General features: G+C 41.8%; 1 protein-coding gene across 25 annotated transcripts in view; it reads right to left on the bottom strand.

Moving 5' to 3' along the window:
* LOC110531733 (multiple PDZ domain protein) overlaps positions 1-8,453 on the bottom strand; it is a 62,868-nt gene extending 54,415 nt beyond the window's left edge. For 23 of the 25 annotated variants that reach the window (XR_016483167.1, XM_036987557.2, XM_036987561.2 and 20 more), the window contains exons 1-3: positions 8,326-8,453; positions 5,176-5,261; positions 583-749 (exon numbers count right to left, since the gene is read on the bottom strand). Coding sequence is in view for 22 of the 25 variants with exons in the window: in XM_036987557.2 (XP_036843452.2) it covers positions 583-749; positions 5,176-5,191 (183 nt within the window). In the remaining 3 variants the exon portion in view is untranslated. Of the gene's footprint in view, positions 1-582; positions 750-5,175; positions 5,262-8,325 lie in introns of those variants that run through there. The other 2 variants (XM_090183793.1, XM_090183794.1) reach the window with 1 other exon arrangement.
* Positions 8,454-21,742: the final 13,289 nt, after the last annotated feature.

Here is a 21,742-nt window from a genome sequence, read left to right as displayed (position 1 = left end):
CTGCGGTTGGACATACTGCCAAATTCTCTAAGGCGGTTTATGGTAGAGAAATTAACATTAAATTCTCTGGCAACAGGTGTGGTGGACATTCCTGCAGTCAGTATGCCAATTGCACGCTCCCTCAAAACTTGAGACATCTGTGGCATTGCATTGTGTGACAAAACTGCACATTATAGAGCAGCCTTTTATTGTCCCCAGGACAAGGTGCACCTGTGTAATGATCATGCTATTTTATCAGCTTCTTGACATGCCACACCTGTCAGGTGGATGGATTATCTTAGCAAAGGATAAATACTAACAGGGATGAAAACACATGTGTGCACAAAATGTAAGAGAAATAGGCTTTTTGAGCCTATGGAAAATGTTATTTCAGTTCATGAAATATGGGACCAACATGTTGCATTCATATTTTTGTTCAGTGTATTTTATATTCAGGCTGTAATGCAACAAAATGTGGAAAAAGTCAAGGGGTGTGAATACTTTCTGAAGGCACTGTATATATTTGATATTGTTCATCAAAGTTAGCTGACTAACTTAGTGATCCTACATCCCAACACCCAAGAAAAACCTGATCTTACCCACCTGGTCTTTGAGGAGCTGGACAGACTTCTGCAGGGCAAGAATCTGGTGGAACAGGGGGCTCTGGAGAACTGACTTGAGCAGGCTGAGCTTCTCCTCGGTGGGGACCTCCCCCCGGTCCTTCAGCTTGGCCTGGAGACGCTCCACTGCCTGCAAGGCACGCTGGGTATCTGCAAAAGTGTTGCATAGTCCAGTGACCGCATGGGGAGGCAGCCGCGTGGAGAAAAGTGGAAGAGAGGGATAGCTATCAATATGAACTTGCAGGGTGATCAACGCAAGTGTTTTGAAATTGTTTAGAAGTTGAGTACAGCCCCCTTTGACATCTCTAAAACATCCTGTAATTAAACATCCAAGTGTTCCTATTTTGTTGGCAGTGTTTATTTAGGATGGATTGCTGAGATATCAAAACGTATTTATTTCACATGCACTGAATACAACAGGTGTAGACTTTACTGTGAAATGCTTGTTTACGAGCCCTTCCCAACACAGGAGGTTGGTGGTACCTTAATTGGGGAGGACGGACCTGTAGTAATGGCCAGAGCAGAATGGTATCAAATACATTAAACACATGTTTGCTATTAGAGGTCGACCGATTAATTAGGGCCGATTTCAAGTTTTCATAACAATCGGAAATCTGTATTTTTGGACACCGATTTGGCCGATTTTTAAAATATATTTTTTTATGCCTTTATTTAACGAGGCAAGTCCGTTAAGAACACATTCTTATTTTCAATGGCGGCCTAGGAACGGTGGGTTAACTGCCTTGTTCAGGGGCAGAACGACAGATTTTTACCTTGTCAGCTCCGGGATTCAATCTTGCGACCTTACAGTTAACTAGTCCAACGCTCTAACCACCTGCCTCTCATTGCACTCCACGAGGAGCCTGCCTTGCTAGCTAGCATTAAACTTATCTTGTAAAAAAACAATCAATCATAATCACTAGTTAACTACACATGGGTGATGATATTACTAGTTTATCTAGCGTGTCCTGCGTTGCATATAATCGATGCAACGCAGGGGGATGATTTAACAAAAGCGCATTTGCGAAAAAAGCACAATCGTTGCACAACTGTACCTAACCATAAACACCCATGCCTTTCTTAAAATCAATACACAGAAGTATATATTTTAAAACCTGCATATTTAGCTAAAAGAAATCCAGGCAATATTAACCAGGTGAAATTGTGTCACTTCTCTTGCGTTCATTGCATGGAGAGTCAGGGTATATGCAACAGTTTGGGCAGCCTGGCTCGTTGCGAACTAATTAGCTAGAATTTTACGTATTTATGACATAACATTGAAGGTTGTACAATGTAACAGGAATATTTAGACTTAGGGATGCCACCCGTTTAGATAAAATACCGAACGGTTCAGTATTTCACTGAAATAATAAACGTTTTGTTTTCAAAATGATAGTTTCCGGATTCGACCATATTAATGACCTAAGGCTCGTATTTCTGTGTGTTATTATGTTATAATTAAGTCTATGATTTGATAGAGCAGTCTGACTGAGCGATGGTAGGCACCAGCAGACTCGTAAGCATTCATTCAAACAGAACTTTTGTGCGTCTTGCCAGCAGCTCGTTGCTGTGCTTCAAGCATTGAGCTGTTTATGACTTCAAGCCTATCAACTCCCGAGATTAGGCTGGTGTAAACGATGTGAAATGGCTAGCTAGTTAGCGGGGTGCACGCTAATAGCCTTTCAAACATCACTCGCTCTGAGACTTGGAGTAGTTATTCCCCTTGCTCTGCAAGTGCCGCGGCTTTTGCGGAGCGATGGGTAACGATGTTTCGAGGGTGGCTGTTGTCGATGTGTTCCTGGTTCGAGCCCAGGTAGGGGCGAGGAGAGGGACGGAAGCTATACTGTTACACTGGCAGTGCCTATAAGAACATCCAATAGTCAAAGGTATATGAAATACAAAATGGTATAGAGAGAAATAGTCCTATAAATACTATATTAACTACAACCTAAAACCTCTTACCTTGGAATATTGGAGTCTCATGTTAAAAGGAACCACCAACTTCCATATGTTCTCATGTTCTGAGCAAGGAACTTAAATGTTAGCTTTTTTTACATGGCACACACTGCACTTTTAATTTCTTCTGCAACACTTTGTTTTTGCATTATTTAAACCAAATTGAACATTTTTCATTATTTATTTGAGGCTAAATAGATTTTTATTGATGTATTATATATATATATATATATATATATATATATATATATATATATATATATATATATATATATATATAGTTATAATAAGTGTTCATTCAGTATTGTTGTAATTGTCATTATTACAAATAAAATTATTATTATTATTTATTTATTAATTATTATTTGTATTTTTTTAATCGGCCGATTAGTCGGTATCGACTTTTTTGGTCCTCCAATAATCGGTATCGGCGTTGAAAAATCATAATCGGTCTACCTCTAGTTTCTATGTGTTTTGATGCCATTCCATTTGCCTCATTCCAGCCATTATTATGAGCCACCTCCCCTCAGCAGCCTCCACTGCTTACCAAATATGCAATAAACAATAATAATACAAATTTGTAACACAATTTAATAAAATACACATTTATTTTTCGCCTGTTGTTCCGAGAGCCAATGCTTCAGTACCAGTACCAGCTCAATGTGAAGGGGTACAAGGTATTTGAGGTAGAAAAGTACATGAAGGCAGGGTAAAGTGACTAAGCATCAGGATAGACAATAATACGAATAAATAGAGAACAGAGTAGCAGCAGGCAGCATAGGATGAGTTTGAAAATGTACAGTACCAGTCAAAAGTTTGGACACACCTTCTCATTCAAGGGTTTTTCTTTATTTTTACTATTTTCTACAATGTAGAATAATAGTGAAGACAACAAAACTATGAAATAATACATCAATGGTGTGTATATATAGTCTAGTGAGTGTGCGTAGGGTCAGTGCAAGATAGTTTGGGTACCATTCATTGACTATTTAGCAGTTTGGGTACCATTCATTGACTATTTAGCAGTCTGGCTATTTAGCAGTTTTATGGCTTGGCGGTAGAAGCTGTCTCAGAGCCTGTTGTTTCCGAGAGCCTGTTGTTCCGAGAGCCAATGCTTCAGTACCATCTGCCAAACGGCAGCAGAGTGAACAGTCTATGGCTAGGGTGGGTGGATTTTTGGGCAATTTTTCTGGCCTTCCCCTGACACCACCTGATATAGAGGTCCTGGATGGCAAAGAGCTCAGCCTGTACTAGACTGTCTGCACCACTCTCTGTAGCGCTTTGCGGTCCAGGGTGGTGCATTTGCAATACCAAGCGGTGATACAGCCAGTCAAGATGCTCTCGATTGTGCAGCTGTATAACGTTCTGGAGGATCCGAGGATCGTTTCAGTCGCCTGAGGGGGAAGAGTGGCTGCTGTGCCCTCTTCACTAATGTGAGGGTGCGTGTAAAACCATGTTAAGTCCTTAGTGATGTGGAGGCCAACGAATGTGCAGCTCTCGACCAGCTCCACGACAGCGATGTAGATGGGAGCGTGCTCTCCCCTCTTTCTCCTGTAGTCCACAATCAGCTCCTTGGTCTTACTGATGTTGAGGGAGAGGTTGTTGTCAAGGCACCACACTGCTAAGTCTCTGACCTCCTCCATGTAGGCTGTCTCATTACCATTGTCGTCAGCAAACTTGATGGTGTTGGAATCGTGTGCGGGCCACGCATTCATGGGTGAAAGGGAGTACAGGAGGTGACTAAGAATACAACCCTGAGGGGCAGAGTGTTGAAGGAATGAGTGTTGAAGGAATGTCTATTATACAATTGACTTCAAAAGTCTTATCTACTGTAAGTAACACATGCTCCTGTTGACACACGGAACCAAACGTGCTTTCTAATGTGTGAAGCACTATGTGAATGATTCATGGGGGGAGCGAGAGAGAGAGACCACCCTGAGGCTTAGCTTAACTTCCATTCAACATGATGTTCTCTTTCAGAATAACAATGATTTGCTGTTAGCTTTGGCTCGGCCGAGAGACGCACAGGTCCGGACTGGGCAACCGGAGAAAAAAGGTCCTCCACAGTTTGCTTGCTCGACCCTGCATAAGCTCTCCTCGCCTCCTCAAAGCGGCTTGTTAGCCAAGGATGGGTTTGACGTCCTCCGGTCGAGGAGGACGGGGCAATTTCCAAAGCCCGTGGACTGTGACTAACACCTAATAGGGCGTGCACGAGTTCCAAAGCACTGTTCGTTCTGAGAGCTAGCCCACCTCTTTGTGCAGAGACAGTAAACAAACCAATAACACGAGAGTCTCGACAGACACATTTCTCTGTTAACGGCATGTACCTTCTGGGGTACTTTGTTGTTGTTTTCGTAGAGGAGTGTTCGGGCGTGCATAACAAGGATTCTCCTCAGGGTCTGTGTTTGTTAGAGAAATAGGGTGATTTTACAATAACTGAGGCCTAGTCTGGATTTTTTTTATGGGAGATGGGGAGCAACATTATCTAAATAAATAATAACATCAATTTAATTCACTCTCTTCATCAAAACATTATCACCTCTCCCTGTTTTCTTGTTGTGAGACCTTGGACAACACTAGCAATCAACACTTTTCTAACACACATTGACTGATCACTTACCCATTGTCTCAATCATTTATTTTATTCCTGGTAGATGTGATAGCTGCCTATCAACCGATGAGTGCTACACTTCACGTAGTCATGGCCTGCAAAAAAAGACATATGTGTTACACACCCTCCATATAAGCACCCCCTATTTGACCTTTTTCCACATGAATATGACATCAACATGAAACCATTACGAGTGTTGTTGCAATGCTACTTTTGTCAATCATTATCACATAGGCTACTTAAGTCATTCGGTGTTTATATCCATGTACACTCTGACCAGTGTGTTCTTAAAGGCTGACAGACCATTAAAACATCTCAGCAGCCTACTCTCTGAATTGTCATACTTCACAGGACATCATATAAAATACACCTTTTTATGCTGAATCATTTTTTTATGCTAAAGATGAGAGCTGCTACACTACAGAACAAAGGTTTCGTGCAGGTGCTACAATACTACTAGAAGAAGTAGGTATTTACTAGGCACATGCAGGTTGATGGGGCCTTTGTATTTGACTAATGCTCTTATTCAGGGATTAACATCTGTCAATTGCCATTCCTGGGGCCTTAACTGACATTGGCAATGGCTTTGTGACATGTATGTCACCGCCAGTCATCTGTGTGGCCTTGGCAAAGTCATTTACTATGCATGTTAGGCCAAACAGGCAGGTGTTCTGCTTCTATGCTCAGTAGCCGAATCAATAGCCATATCACATCTCAGTTACTGTAAATCAAGTATCCACTAATACATTAAGAAATGAGTTGTGTGTTACTATAACAAGGCACAGTGATGCTTTTAAAACTGAAAGGTTAAGTGATGCAGATGAAGTCCATGTTCTAATGTGAATGAAATGTCTTCCTTTTATATTGGGACATTTTTTATACATCAAAAGGTACATCGATATACAAATACCTGGAAGTTAAATATTGCATATTTAGTTGGAGTACAGTAAATCATCTTACTAACTGCTTTGTAACCTTGTCATACCCACTCCAGTCAAACCACGCAAGCATTGATAGAAAACGGTTTCTTTAATTGCATATATCCATTATCAATGAGAAGTGGTATGGGGAGGATCTTAATTATTTAATTTTCTTAAATCTTCTATTAGCTCAATCATTAGGTGCAGGTGCACATGCTGAAGAGCCGATTCTCATGGCATTATCAGCCATAGAATAGCCTATATGCCTATCAGTAGGCTATATTTACAGCAAATGTCTATAAACTTACAGACAATAGCCATTTTTGTCACCCATTATAAAAACGAGTTTGAAACCAAAATAGAAACAACTTCAAGCTTTATTTTGGGCCTATCACTTGGTTTGGACAAACAGATTTACTAGTCAATAGGATAATGGTTTCTTGAAGTTTTTTTTCTAGGGATCCCAGCTAGAAAATTTGGTCTTTGTAGTTGTGGGAACATACGTTTTTGGTTTCCAATTGGTTCTGGGAACGAAGCCATATGTTTCCTGACCGGAAAAACGGTAACGTTCTGAGAACTTAAGCGAAAATTTCAATGGAAACAAGCACTCATTAAGATAAGGTGTGGCAAATTAGTGGGAGTGGCCAACACACCTGAACACACTTAACAAGATCGAGAATAGAGTTTTGTTGACGCTGAGAACGGAATGTATCGGTTTTTAAATAACATTCTTACAACGTTACTAATGTTTTCTTATGGTTTTTATGTAACGTTTTCTTAATGTTCTCAGATCATGACTAAATATAACCATGAGGAAACCTGCAGAAAATGTGATGCTGAAGTATTGAAATTCCCACAGATGAACATTGTTTATTAAGGTTCTGTTAAAGTAATGATTGACCCTCACCCTAGTTGTACGAAATGGTCTATGACTCAGTCAGTTTTTGTTGTCTACCTGGTTAAAATACATGGGCAACGATGAGCTGGGTCAACATTAGCCTACTACATCTAGCTGCATACTGAATTTACATCCTTTCAGGGGAACAAAGTATGAATTTATGGTTGGGTCAGAATTGGCGTTATAATCATTGGCCAGTACGGAGAATTAAGTAAAATCCACAAGTCAAAATCCCTAACTCCATCCATGGCTAATTTAGGAAAGAGCCTATTTTAGCTAGCTATCCACCAAAGGAAAACAACACAACAAGAGAAAAAAAACTAGATTTGTTGAATATCATTTGATGTTTTGCTCTAGATGTGATGTGATTAGTGTGAAGCCGAAGCCAAATTCAAAACAGGCTTCCATTGCCACTTTTTTTTTGGTGTGCCAGGACCATTCACAGTTGAGCTCACTCAGTTTAGCTCAAAGCTGATTGGCTATTATATTATATATTTTTTTTAATCAAGGGTGGACAAATGCTCTCTGGCTTCCCTGCATGCAATGCTACAGGCTGCAACAATCTCATGGACTACACATACAGAGACAGAGAGGCGCTGTTTCGCTCGCTCAGATGCTTTCTCTGGAGAGATACATTCAGCCTCTTGTGAATTTAAGGACAATTATGAAAACACAGAGCTGAAATATAAATTGTATATCTTTTTTTTCTTGGTAATTTTTTTGGGGGAAGCATGGCTTCCCATGGCCTCCATCAATACACGCCACTGGCTCTAAGAAACGTTATGTGCTAGCTGGGATAGTTCTACCTATGGATCCATAACACCACTATGGCATAGTTTTCGTTCACCGCTCACTCAAGGCATATTTAACAAACTGAAATGTGTTTGTACAAGTGTCGGCACGGTCTGTTTATACGTTTCCATAGTATTATTTTAAATCTAGCCTCGCCTCGGCAACAGAAGGCAATGAATACAATCCGCTTTTCTCAACTCCCCCTCCTTCTCCATCTCTTCTTCAGGATACTGAATCAACAGGTATTCGACATTATCAGAGACGCCAAAGAAGTTGTATAACGTTGTGACAACGTAATGAAACCGCCCAAGTGCTTGAAACATTCAGACAAAACTATAAACATTTAATATAGACTATGGGAGAGAAAATGCAGATGTCGTTGGAAACATTAACCGCGCCAGCGTCAGAAAACGTAGCCTTTACAATAGCAACACTGTTGCTCAAAATCCAAACTCGGAATTCAGCGTTACGTATGTATCGGAAAAGCTTATTAACTTTTATCTTGCCAAATGCATTGAAAGGACTATTATAGGAACGAAGGAAACTTACACAGGCGTTGACCCTTGGCTGGCGGCTTACACAGGACGTGTCCTGTTGTACTCCGGCTAACGGCGCATAGACTGGGCTTAAAGATGGGGCGTATTGTAACTCGATATTCTATAGACATTTGCAGCAACAGCGTCACCGAGAGCTGAGATCGAGACCAGCTATGGGAGAGACGGTGGAAGTTTATTGGGAGGTCACAAGCGCCGCTTGGTGGATACCATGACAACTAGGCCTAAAGTGCAGCCTGCTGTTCTGCATCTCAATCATCTCAAGTATTGCACTCAGACAGACTTGATTTGTGATTTATTTCATATGCATTGGGCAATTTTATAAGGGGGTCTATTTTTATAATCATGGGTATTGCAAAAGGCATGTCTGCTATTGCATACATTCAAACACCATGCATAAAAAGTATAATGGGGGCGGGCGTAGGCAGAACATGCAATGCAATGTAACTTAATAACACAGACTTTCACAATGTTGCAGGTAACATCAATGCTTGAAGAAATGTTCCCTGGCAAGAATGAGAATGATAAACAATAGATAAGACTTGTACCCCCAGTCTTATCTATTTGTCAAAACATAGATAACACATCTTTATCTTTCCATCTGTCCTTCGCATTGTGAAGTTCTGATGTCCTGTGTTATTCTGATTACTCACAGCGTAGGGGTCCTGAAACCTATTCAAGCTGATGCAGAATTGTTTCTCAATATACTTCAGTATGTATGCCTATCAATAAAGTCAGTGATCTCAATCATTAAGAAATAACTCCTTAAAGGGGAAATCCGCTGATGCTACAGTCATTTTTGGACGAATACATTAATGATATAGAGTACCAGTCAAAGTTCGAACACACCTACTCATTCAAGGGTTTTTCTTTATTTTTTACATTGAATAATAATAGTGAAGACATCAAAACTATGAAATGACACATATGGAATGATGTAGTAACCAAAACATGTTTTATATTTGAGATTCTTCAAAGTAGCCACCCTTTGCCTTGATGACAGCTTTGCACACTCTTGGCATTCTCTCAACCAGCTTCATGAGGTAGTCACCTGGAATGCATTTCAATTAACAGGTGTGCCTTGTTAAAAGTTCATTTTAATGCGTTTGAGCCAATCAGTTGTGCTGCTACATGGTAGGGGTGGTATACAGAAGAGAACAGCTAAAATAAGCAAAGAGAAACGAGAGTCCATCATTACTTTAATACATGAAGATCAGTCAATGTGGAACATTTCAGTCGCAAAAACCATTGAGCGCTATGATGAAACTGTCTCTCATGAGGACCGCCATAGGAAAGGAAGACCCAGAGTTACCTCTGCTGCAGAGGATAAGTTCATTAGAGTTACCAGCCTCAGAAATTGCAGCCCAAATAAAAGCTTCACAGAGTTCAAGTAACAGACACTGCTCAACATCAACTGTTCAGAGGAGACTGCATGAATCAGGCCTTCATGGTTGAATTGCTGCAAAGAAACCACAACTAAAGAACACCAATAAGAAGAAGAGACTTGCTTGGGCCAAGAAACATGAGCAATGGACATTAGACCGGTGTAATTCTGTCCTTTGGTCTGATGAGTCCAAATATCAGATTTTTGGTTCCAACCACCGTGTCTTTGTGAGACGCAGAGTAGGTGAACGGATGATCTCTGCATGTGTGCTTCCCACCGTGAAGCATGGAGGAAGATGTGTGATGTTGGTGGGGTGCTTTGCTGGTGACCCTGTCTGTGAAACCATCTGGTTTGCACTTAGTGGGACCATCATTGTTTTTCAACAGGACAATGACCCAACACACCTCCAGGCTGTGTAAGGGCAATTTGACCAAGACTGAGTGTGAGGAATCAAATAAAATACAATTTTATTGGTCACATACACATGGTTGGTTATTGTTATTGCGAGTGTAGTGAAATGCGTATGCTTCTAGATTCGACAGTGCAGCAGTATCTAACAGGTAACATCCAACAATTCCACAACAAAACATAATATCTAACAAATTCCACAACAAAACCTAATACACCCAATCTAGTTAAGGAATGGGATATGAATATATAAGTATAAAATACAGTGTCTAGAAAAAGTATGTGAACCCTTTCGATTGGGCATCAAATTTGATCTGATCGTCATCTAAGTCACAACAATAGATAAACATAGTGTTCTTAAAACTAATAACACACAAATTATTGTATTTTTCTTGTCTGTATTGAACACATCATTGAAACATTCACAGTGTAGCTGGAAAGGGTTACAAAAGTATCTCTAAAAGCCATGATGTTCATCAGTCCATGGTAAGAAAGTTCAGCACTGTTGCTAGTCTCCCTAGGATCTGTCCTGCAAACATGACTACAAGAGCACAGCACAGAATGCTCAATGAGGTTAAGAAGAATTCTAGAGTGTCAGCTAAAGACATTCAGAAATCTCTGGAACATGCTAGCATCTCTGTTGATGAGTCTACGATACGTAAAACACTAAACAAGAGGACACCACGGAAGAAGCCACTGCTCTCCCCCCAAAAAACATTGCTGCACATCTCAAGTTTGCAAAAGTGCACCTGAATGTTCCACAGCACTACTGGCGGAGAAAAAAAGGCATAGCACACCAACATCAAATCCTCATCCCAACTGTAAAGTATGGTGGAGGGAGTATCATGGTTTGTGGCTGCTTTGCTGCCTCAGGGCCTGGACAGCTTGCTGTCATCGACGGAAAAATGAATTCCCAAGTTTATCAAGACGTTTTGCAGGAGAATGTAAGGCTCTCTGTCCGCCAATTGAAGCTCAACAATAGTTGAGTGATGCAACTGGACAATGACCCAAAACACAGAAGTAAATTAACAATAGAATGGCTTCAACAGAAGAAAATGCGCCTTCTGGAGTGGCCCAGTCAGAGTCCCGACCTCAACCCGATTGAGATGTTGTGGCATGACCTCAAGAGAGCAGTTCACACCAGACATCCCAAGAATATTGCTGAACTGAAACAGTTTTGTAAAGAGGAATGGTCCAAAATTCCTCCTGACCGTTGTGTAGGTCTGATCCGCAACCAGAGAAAACATTTGGTTGAGATTATTGCTGCCAAAGTAGGGTCAACCAGTTATTAAATCTAAGGGTTCACATACTTTTTCCACCCGGCACTGAATGTTTACACGGTGTGTTCAATAAAGACATGAAAACGTATAATTGTTTGTGTGTTATTACTTCAAGCGTACTGTGTTTGTCTATTGTTGTGACCTAGATGAAGATCAGATCAAATTGTATGACCAATTTATGCAGAATTCCAGGTATTTCCAAAGGGTTCACATACTGTATATGGATGAGCAGTGACAGAGCGGTTAAGAGGCTGTAAGGTTCTGCTTTTATTTTCTTAGTCAACCTTGTGTTCTTTTTCTTTGTGTTCTTGAACGTAGCCCTGTTTCTTTGTGTTCTGGAACATAGCCGTGTCTTTCCTTTTTGTTCATTGATTTCACCTGTGTTGGTTTCTCATCAGCTCCCTATTTAGTTAAATTCTTTCTGTTTGTTTGGTTGTGAGGTATTGTTTGTTTTTGAATGCCTACCTGTGTTTGACCATTGCCTGCCTGTGACCACAATTCCTGGCTTAATAAACATCTGCTGCGCTCGGCGCGTGAATCTACACTTTTTTCGACCCCCTTTTCATTACAGATGCAATAGATAATAAAGAATAGATAGTGAAGGATACATTATATACATATGAGATGAGTAATGCGAGATATGTAAACATGATTAAAGTGTCTAGTGTTCCATTTATTAAAGTGGCCAATGATATCAAGTCTGTAAGTTGGCAGTCACTTCTCTGTGCTAGTGGTGGCTGTTTAACAATCTGATGGCCTTGAGATAGAAGCTGTTTGTCAGTCTCTCTGTCCCAGCTTTGATGCACCTGTACTGACCTCACCTTCTGGATGGAAGCCCGGTGAACAGGTAGTGGCTCGGGTGGTTATTGTCCTTGATTATCTTTTTTGCCTTCCTGTGACAACGGGTGTTGTAGGTGTCCTGGAGGGCAGCTAGTTTGCCCCAGTGATGCGTTGTGCAGACCGCACCACCCTCTGGAGAGCCTTGCAGTTGTGGGCGATGCAGTTGCCATACCAAGCGGTGATGCAGCCCGACAGGATGCTCTCAGTTGTGCACCTGTAAAAGTTATTGAGGGTTTTAGGTGACAAGCCACATTTATTTCAGCCACCTGAGGTTGAAGAGGCGCTGTTGCCCTTCTTCACCACAATGTCTGTGTGCGTGGACCATTTCAGTTTGTCTGCGATATGTACACCGAGTAACTTAACTTTCCACCTTCTCCACTGCTGTCCCGTCGATGTGGACAGGGGGGTGTTCCCTTTTCTGTTTTCTGAAATACACGATCATCTAGTTTGTTTTTCTGACATTGGGTGAGAGGTTATTTTTCAGACACCACACCCCAAGGTGCCTCCCCTCCTCCCTGTAGGCTGTCTCGTCGTTGTTGGTAATCAAGCCTACCACTGTTGTGTCGTCTGCAAACTTGATGATGGAATTGGAGGCGTGCATGGCCACGCAGTTGTGGGTGAACAGGGAGTACAGGAGGCTGAGAACTTACCCTTGTGTGACGCTATACCCAAATTGAAGTGGGTCTAGGGTGACAGGTAGGGTGAAGGTTATATGATCCTTGACTAGTCTCTCAAAGCACTTCATGATGACAGAAGTGAGTGCTACGGGGCAATAGTCACTTAGTTCAGTTATCTTAGCTTTCTTGGGAACAGAAACAATGGTGGCCATCTTGAAGCATGTGGGGACAGCAGACTGCGATTGGGATTGATTAAATATGTCCGTAAACACACCAGCCAGCTGGTCTGCGCATCTCTGAGGACGAGGCTAGGGATGCCGTCTGGGCTGGCAGCCTTGCGAGGGTTAACACGTTTAAATGTTTTACTCACGTTGGCCACAGAGGAGGAGAGCCCACAGTCTTTGGTAGTGGGCAGCGTCGGTGGCACTGTTTAGTTCTCAAAGCACGCAAAGAAGTTGTCTGGAAGCAAGACATCGATGTCCGCGATGGTGCTGGTTTTCTTTTTGTAATCCGTGATTGTCTGTAGACCCTGCCACATACATCTCGTGTTTGGGCCATTGAATTGCGACTCAACTTTGTCTCTATACTGACACTTTGCTTGTTTGATTGCCTTACGGTGGGAATAACTACACTGTTTGTATTTGGCCATATTTCCATTCGCCTTGCCATGATTAAATGCGGTGGTATGTGCTTCCAGTTTGGCGCGAATGCTGCCATTAATCCATGGTTTCTGGTTAGGGAAAGTTTTAATAGTCTCAGTGGGTACAACATCTCCCATACACTTCCTTATAAACTCACTCACCAAGTCAGTGTATATGTCAATGTTATTATTTGAGGCTACCCGGAACATATCCCAGTCCACGTGATTGAAGCAATCTTGAAGTGTGGAATCTGATTGGTCAGACCAGCGTTGGATAGACCTAAGCAGGGGGTCTTCCTGTTTTAGTTTCTGCCTATAGGAGGGGAGCAACAAGATGGAGTCATGGTCAGATTTTCCAAAGGAGGGCGAGGGAGGGCCTTGTATGCATCACGGAAGTTAGAGTAGCAATGGTCGAGCATGCTACTCGCTCGTGTTTAGCAATCGATATGCTGATAGAATTTAGGGAGCCTTTTTCTCAAATTAGCCTTGTTAAAATCCCCAGCTACAATAAATGCAGCCTTAGGATATATGGTTTCCAGTTTACATAAAGTCCAGTGAAGTATAGGTAGGTATCCTCTTGCGGGGGGATATACACGGCTGCAGTTGTGGATTTAGGTATAGGCGACATGGGGGCGGCACGGGGCGACCGCACCAAAACATTTTAATGGTGACATTTGCGAGATCAGTTTTCTATCTCTCATTTGCACGTCACATCAATGATATCATGTCACCGTGTGGGACTGTGGGTCAATTAACCTTGTCGGAGTGGGAGCCTTGATTCTAGTTTGTGAGCTTGGCAGGCTACTGCCTGGGAAGGTTTCCCACTCAGAAGTACAAGATGGAGAGGGGGGCGGGGGTAGGTTGACCTCAGTTCTCCCCACTGGATGCCCGAGGTAGGGGGAGTGGGGGAATCAATCAAATAGTGCACCTCTAACTTTGTACAGTACTAATGCGGTTTTAAAATCAGTCACACTATGAAATGCTACCAAATGAACCACAATTCATTCATAATACTGTGAAAATATAGTTTGACAGACATATTGTTGCATTTTTTCTGGTTTGTGCGAAATCGTTAAGAATAATATAAAACCAGTCTGCACACCACCAAGGTGAATTGGTTTAGTCTTGACTCTTGGTTGACAGTGTTGGGGGATGGGCAATGTATTGATGCTCGAGTGCCAAATCAACACAAATGTGTTTATTTTGGTATTTGACACTTCTTTTTGATATTTGAGTCTTGTCTTTGTATATATTTTTATATTTATATAGTTTTAAATGTTATGATTATTTATTTTGTGTTGTTCCAAAAGTCTGAATAAAAATTACAGTTATCGCAGAATGGTGCTTTTTTTTGTTGGTGGGGGGGACTGCCACTGCACGGCTGGGACGATAACCGAGGAGATAATACGGTCGGCATTTGATTGTGAGGAATTCTAGGTAAGGTGAACAAAAGGACTTGAGTTCCTGTATGTTGTTACAATTACACCATGAGTAGTTAATCATAAAACATACATCCCCGCCCTTTTTCTTACGGGAGAGACGTCTATTCCTGTCGCTGCGATGCACTGAAAATCCTGTTGGCTGTATGGACTCTGACAGCATGTCCCCAGCTGGCCATGTTTCCGTGAAACAGAGTATGCTACAATCCCAGAACTCTCTTTGGAAAGCAACTCTTGTCCTGATTTCGTCAACTTTGTCAACTAGGGACTGGACATTAGCGAGTAATATACTCGGAAGTGGTGGGTGGTGTGTGCGCATCCGAAGCCTCACCAGAAGACCGCTCCGGCACCCTCTTCTCTGGAGGCGTTGTTTTGGGTCGGCCTTCAAATGCCCTGGGAGGTGCACAGTTTCCTAAGGACTAGAAGCGAAGTTGCCATCTCTATCGGCGCCATCTTGCTACATCAGATGACCTGGCCTCCACAGTCACCCAACCTCAATTCAATTGAGATGGTTTGGAATGAGTTGGACCGTAGGGAGAAGGAAAAGCAACCATCAAGTGCTCAGCATTGTGGGAACTCCTTCAAGCATTCCAGGAGAAGCTGGTTGAGAGAATGCCATGAGTGTGCAAAGCTGGCAAAGGGTGGCTACTTTGAAGAATCTCAAATATTAAATATAAACAAATCAATATATATATATATATATATATATATATACACACACAATTTATCGGCATCGGGGCTTTATCGGCATGGGAAACATATGTTTACATTACCAAAGCAAGTGGAAAAAAACATTGCGCTATTTCGGCTAACAGATATCAAATCAAATTGCAATGGTCGTACACATATTTTGTAGATGTTATCGCAGGTGCAGCGAAATGCTTGTAAATATGGGAGTTTATCAATGCTTGATTTGTTTTCAAATTCTTTGTGGGTCTGTAATCTGTAGGAAATATCTGTCTCACACGCACACTATTTTCTTTACAATCCTTGTGGGGACCAAACAATTGACTCCCATTCAAAATCATACTTTCCCTATCCGTAACCCTTAAACTAGCCCTAAACTTAACCACTGACCCCTAACCCTAAAACCTAATACCTAACCCTAATTCTAACCGTAACACTAATTGTAACCCTCACCCTTAACCTTACCCCTTAGGCGTGTGGGGACTGGCGAATTGTTCCCACTTGTCTAGATGTTTCTTGTTTTACTATCCTTCTGAGGAGTTCTGGTCCCCACAAGGATAGTAAAATCAAAACTACACACACACACAAATACCAATTGCAGGGATGTGTGACCAAAATACACACAGCATGTATTAGCCAGGTGCAGATGAGCATGAAAATGTATGAAGCATTATGTGATCATGATGTGGAAAACATTTAAATAGAATGCCTTTAGGTTCACCTTGGAAAGGACATGACATGCTATTCAAACTAAGATTTTCTGTCTATTTCCTGTTTATAGGATCATGTGCTCCATTTCAGACCCAGATGTGCAAAGCTTATAAAATTTTGATATGAGAGAGAGCTGTTACTCAAAGTTAAATGTATCAAATGCCTGTGGGGACAAACTTCCTTTTTATCTGTTAAATTGTGATTCAGCAGCAAATCTGACCTGGGGATAAAATCTAATCAAAATCAAATCACATTTTATTGGTCACATACACATATTTAGCAGCTGTTATTGCGGATATAGTGAAATGCTTGTGTTCCTGTTGTGGTTTTATCCTTGAAGAAGCGAACAGCGATGTAACAGTTTGGTTTTGGTTTCGTTGTGGTAACATGAAGGAAGTTAATGAAGAAAGTTCCTCCTCTATCCATTAATTCATGTGGGTATCAATACAACTTGAATTTGAACTAAAATCCTGCATTCCCACTCATTGAAATGTAGCAATACAATTGTAGACTTGTACACGTTCTAAGATTAGGGGAGGTGTTTGTGTACTGTCGTCCCACTGATCAGAGCAGCAAAGCTCAACTAGATAGCATGGTTGAATTTGAGATAGATACTGAACACGTGTGTCAGGTCTCAGAGGTAATGCCTAGGCTTTAGCTCAGTGGTGGTCCCATAGGTTGATACAATAAACTGTCTAGGAATCTAAAATGCACGACTGAACAAGAACATCCTGTTTTAAAAGCAGCATGGGTGGGAAAAGAGATTTAGCAAAAAGTGTCCCAAAATGATCTGAATCACACTTGAAAAATGAGCAACTGTATCATATAAAGGGTCGCAAAACGGTTTGGCAAACCATATGTTATGACCTTTTATATCACCCTTCAAGGAGTGACTTTGTGTATAAATTATTTGTGTAGCATCTATACCGTACAATGTATACACTGAACAAAAATATAAACTAAACATGTAAAGTGTTAGTCCTCATGTTTCCATGAGCTGAAATAAAAGATCCCAGAAATGTTCCATACGAACAAAAAGCTTATTTCTCTAAAATGTTTTTAAATCCCTTAGTGAGCATTTCTCTTTTGCCAAGATGATCCATCCACCTGGCAGGAGTGGCATATCAAGAAGCTGATTAAACAGCATGATCATTACACAGGTGCACCTTGTGCTGTGGACAATAAAATGCCAATCTAAAATGTGGAGTTTTGTCACACAACACAATGCCACAGATGTCTCAAGTTGAGGGAGCGTGCAATTGGCATGCTAACTGCAGGAATGTCCACCAGAGCTGTTGCCAAAGAATGTTATGTTAATTTCTCTACCATAAGCCGCCTCCAACGTTGTTTCAGAGAATTTGGCAGTATGTCCAACTGGACTCACAACCGCAAACCACATGTATGGGGTTGTGTGGGCAAGCAGTTTGCTGACATCAATGTTGTGAACAGAGTGACCCATGGTGGCGGTGATGTTAATGTATCGGCGGGCATAAGCTACATACAACAGACACAATTGCATTTTATTGATGGCCATTTGAATGAACAGAGATACAAGATCTTAAGGCCCATTGTCCTGCCGTACATCTGCCGCCATCAATTCATGTTTCAGCATGATAACGCACGGCCCCATGTCACAAGGATCTGTACACAATTCTTGGAAACTGTAAAGGTCCCAGTTCTTCTATGGCCTGCATACTCACCAGACATGTCACCCATTGAGCATGTTTGGGATGTTCTGGATCGACACGTACGACAGCGTGTTCCAGTTCCTGCAAATATCCTGCAACTTCGCACAGCCATTGAAGAGGAGTGGGACAATATTCCACAGGTGACAATCAGGAGCCTGATCAACTACAGTATATGCGAAGGAAATGTGTCGTGCTGCATGAGGCAAATGCAGTGCGATGACTGGTTTTCTGATCCAGGCCCTTACATTTATTGTAAGGTATCTGTGACACAGATACATATCTGTATTCCCAGTCATTTGAAATCCATAGATTAGGGCCTAATTTATTTATTTAAATTGACTGATTTTCTTATATGAACTGTAACTCAGTAACATCTTTGAAATTGTTGTATGTTGCGTTTATATTTTTGTTCCGTATAGATAGATACCCACCTTGCCAGTTATTTGCCCACCAGTGCCACTGCTTGTTCCGCAACAAATTAGCGCATACAATTTCCAATGTTATGCGCTAAAACGGAACATTACTGTTAAAATAACTGTACTTACTGTTATTAGCTGTATACGTGACAGATCTCTGTAGGGCTATGTTATAATGTGCATTTTCTTGATGACTTGTTGCTAAGTTTTTATCTTCTTTAGGGAGCTTGTTAAATGTGTCTATGTGGGGTACTAAACTTAATTTCAACCTTCACAGTTCAAACTGCACTAAAGCTATATCTATAACTTATGTTTTTTTGAGGGCAAATGTGAGTGAGATTTTTCTGTTGAATTTAATAAAAAGACTGTAGTACATAAATTGTCACGCCTAATCCCGCTCCCCCTCCCCTGCGCTTGAAGGCACCAGGCTCCTGTCACGGCTCTCATCGTAATGAGGATCAGACCAAAGCGCAGCGTGGTACGTGTCCATGATTTTATTTGATCACAAAACACTCGAACAAACTCAACAAGCGCGAAAACCGAAACAGTTCTGTAAGGTGCATAAACTATACAGAAAACAACTACCCACAAAACACAGGTGGGGAAAAAGGCTGCCTAGGTATGATTCCCAATCAGAGACAACGATAGACAGCTGTCCCTGATTGAGAACCATACCCGGTTCTCAAAACATTGAAATAAAGAAACTAGAATGCCCACCCTAGTCACACCCTGGCCTTACCAAAATAGAGAATAAAAGCCTCTCTATGGCCAGGGCGTGACAGCTCCCCAGCAGTACGCACTACTGCCACCATCAGTATGCACACCTGCCTTTCCCTGTCATGCCATCAGCGTATTATTGGACTCAATCACCTGTTCATTCAGTTCCCCGCTGCTGCATTAATTGTTGTATGTCCTTATGTTACCCGATGCTGACGCTGTTCCTGTTCTGTTCTATGTCCGGTCAAAATTAAATGTTGATTACTCATACCTGCTTCTCATCTCCATCATCGGTCCTTACATAAATATTCCTGTCAATCAGGGCTGCGGTCAATTCCATTTAAATTCCAGACAATTAAGGAAGTAAACTGAAATTCCAATTCCAATGTTTTTTGAATGTTTTGTTTTATTGAATTGCCACAGCACCCCACAAACAACAGAAACAAAACAAAAACAGACACTATACAACACATTCCCCAAGGTGATCAACATGGTTTCCAAATTTCGTAAAACACTTTGAATTTTTCAGTTTTTTTTTTAAACTTTGTAATATGCAACATCTAATGGGATGTAGCTAGATAGTTCATTCCTCCAGTTTGTTATTGAGGGTGATTATGAGGCTTTTGTTACGACTTCTGCCGAAGTCAGCCCCTCTCCTTGTTCGGGCAGCGTTCGGAGATCGACGTCACCGGATTTCTAGCCATCTCTGCTCGATTTTTCGTATATCCATTTGTCTTGTCTGGTTTCTATACACACCTGGTTTACATTTCCCCAATGAAGCCACTTGTATTTAACCCTCTGTTTCCCATCATGTGTTGTGTGTAATTGTTCTCATGTTAGGTGGTGTTAGTTTATGCGCTCTACTTTTATGTTCCGTTTTTTGACTGCGTTTTTTTCATGTAGTGCTCTCGTCTTTGGAACTATAATAAAGTGCGCCTGTTCATTGATATCTGCTCTCCTGCACTTGACTTCGCCTCCAATACACCATCCTGACAGCTTTCCAATTGATTGATATAATCTCAGCAAAAAAATAAACTTTTTCAGGACCCTGTCTTTCAAAGATAATTTGTAAAAATCCAAATAACTTCACAGATCTTCATTGCAAAGTGTTTAAACACTGTTTCCCATGCTTGCTCAATGACCCATAAACAATTAATGAACATGCACCTGTGGAACGGTCGTTAAGACACTAACAGCTTACAGACGGTAGGCAATTAAGGTCACAGTTATGAAAGCTTAGTACATTGAAGGGCCTTTCTACTGACTCTGAAAAACACCAAAAGAAAGATGCCCAGGGTCCATGCTCATCTGCGTGAACGTGCCTTAGGCATGCTGCAAGGAGGCATGAGGACTGCAGATGTGGCCAGGGCAATATATTGCAATGTCCGTACTGTGAGACGCCTAAGACAGTGCTACAGGGAGACAGGATGGACAGCTGATCGTCCTCTCAATGGCAGACCACATGTAACAACACCTGCACAGGATATGTACATCCGAACATCACACCTGCGGGACAGGTACAGGATGGCAACAACTGCCCGAGTTACACCAGGAATGCACAATCCCTCCATCAGTGCTCAGACTGTCCGCAATAGGCTGAGAGAGGCTGGACTGAGGGCTTGTAGGCCTGTTGTAAGGCAGGTCCTCACCAGACATCACCGGCAACAACGTCGCCTATGGGCACAAACCCACCATCGCAGGACCAGACAGGACTGAGTCGCGGTTTTGTCTTACATGGGGTGATGATCGGATTTGCATTTATCGCCGAAGGAATGAGCGTTACACCAAGGCCTGTACTCTGGAGCGGGATCCATTTGGATGTGGAGGGTCCGTCATGGTCTGGGGCGGTGTGTCACAGCATCATCGGACAGAGCTTGTTGTCATTGCAGGCAATCTCAACGCTGTGTGTTACAGGGAAGACATCCTCCTCCCTCATGTGGTACCCTTCCTGCAGGCTCATCCTGACATGACCCTCCAGCATGACAATGCAACCAGCCAAACTGCTTGTTCTGTGTGTGATTTTCTGCAAGACAAGAATGTCAGTGTTCTGCCATGGCCAGCAAAGAGCCCGGATCTCAATCCCATTGAGCACGTCTGGGACCTGTTGGCTCAGAGGGTGAGGGCTAGGGCCCTTCCCCACAGAAATGTCCAAGAACTTGCAGGTGCCTTGGTGGAAGAGTGGGGTAGCATCTCACAGTAAGAACTGGCAAATCTGGTGCAGTCCATGAGGAGGAGAGGCACTACAGTACTTAATGCAGCTGGTGGCCACACCAGATACTGATTGTTACCTTAGATTTTGACCCCCCACCCCCCCTTTGTTCAGGGACACATGATTCCATTTCTGTTAGTCACATGTCTGTGGAACTTGTTCAGTTTAAGGCTGTTGTTGAATCTTATGTTCATACAAACATGTACACATGTTAAGTCTGCTGAGAATAAACGCCGTTGACAGTGAGGACGTTTCTTTTTTTTGCTGAGTTTATATTTATTTGCACTAATTAGACCTAGATTACAAAACGTTCTCTGATATTGATCAACAATGTTTACATTCCCCAACAGACATAATCATGGAGATGGATGTATGT

Source organism: Oncorhynchus mykiss, chromosome 9 (assembly GCF_057628025.1).
Source record: "Oncorhynchus mykiss isolate SJ-2025 chromosome 9, ASM5762802v1, whole genome shotgun sequence".
Classification (NCBI taxonomy): domain Eukaryota; kingdom Metazoa; phylum Chordata; class Actinopteri; order Salmoniformes; family Salmonidae; genus Oncorhynchus; species Oncorhynchus mykiss.
The sequence above is the reverse complement of the archived record's forward strand: the minus strand, read 5'-3'. Positions and strand labels throughout refer to the sequence as shown.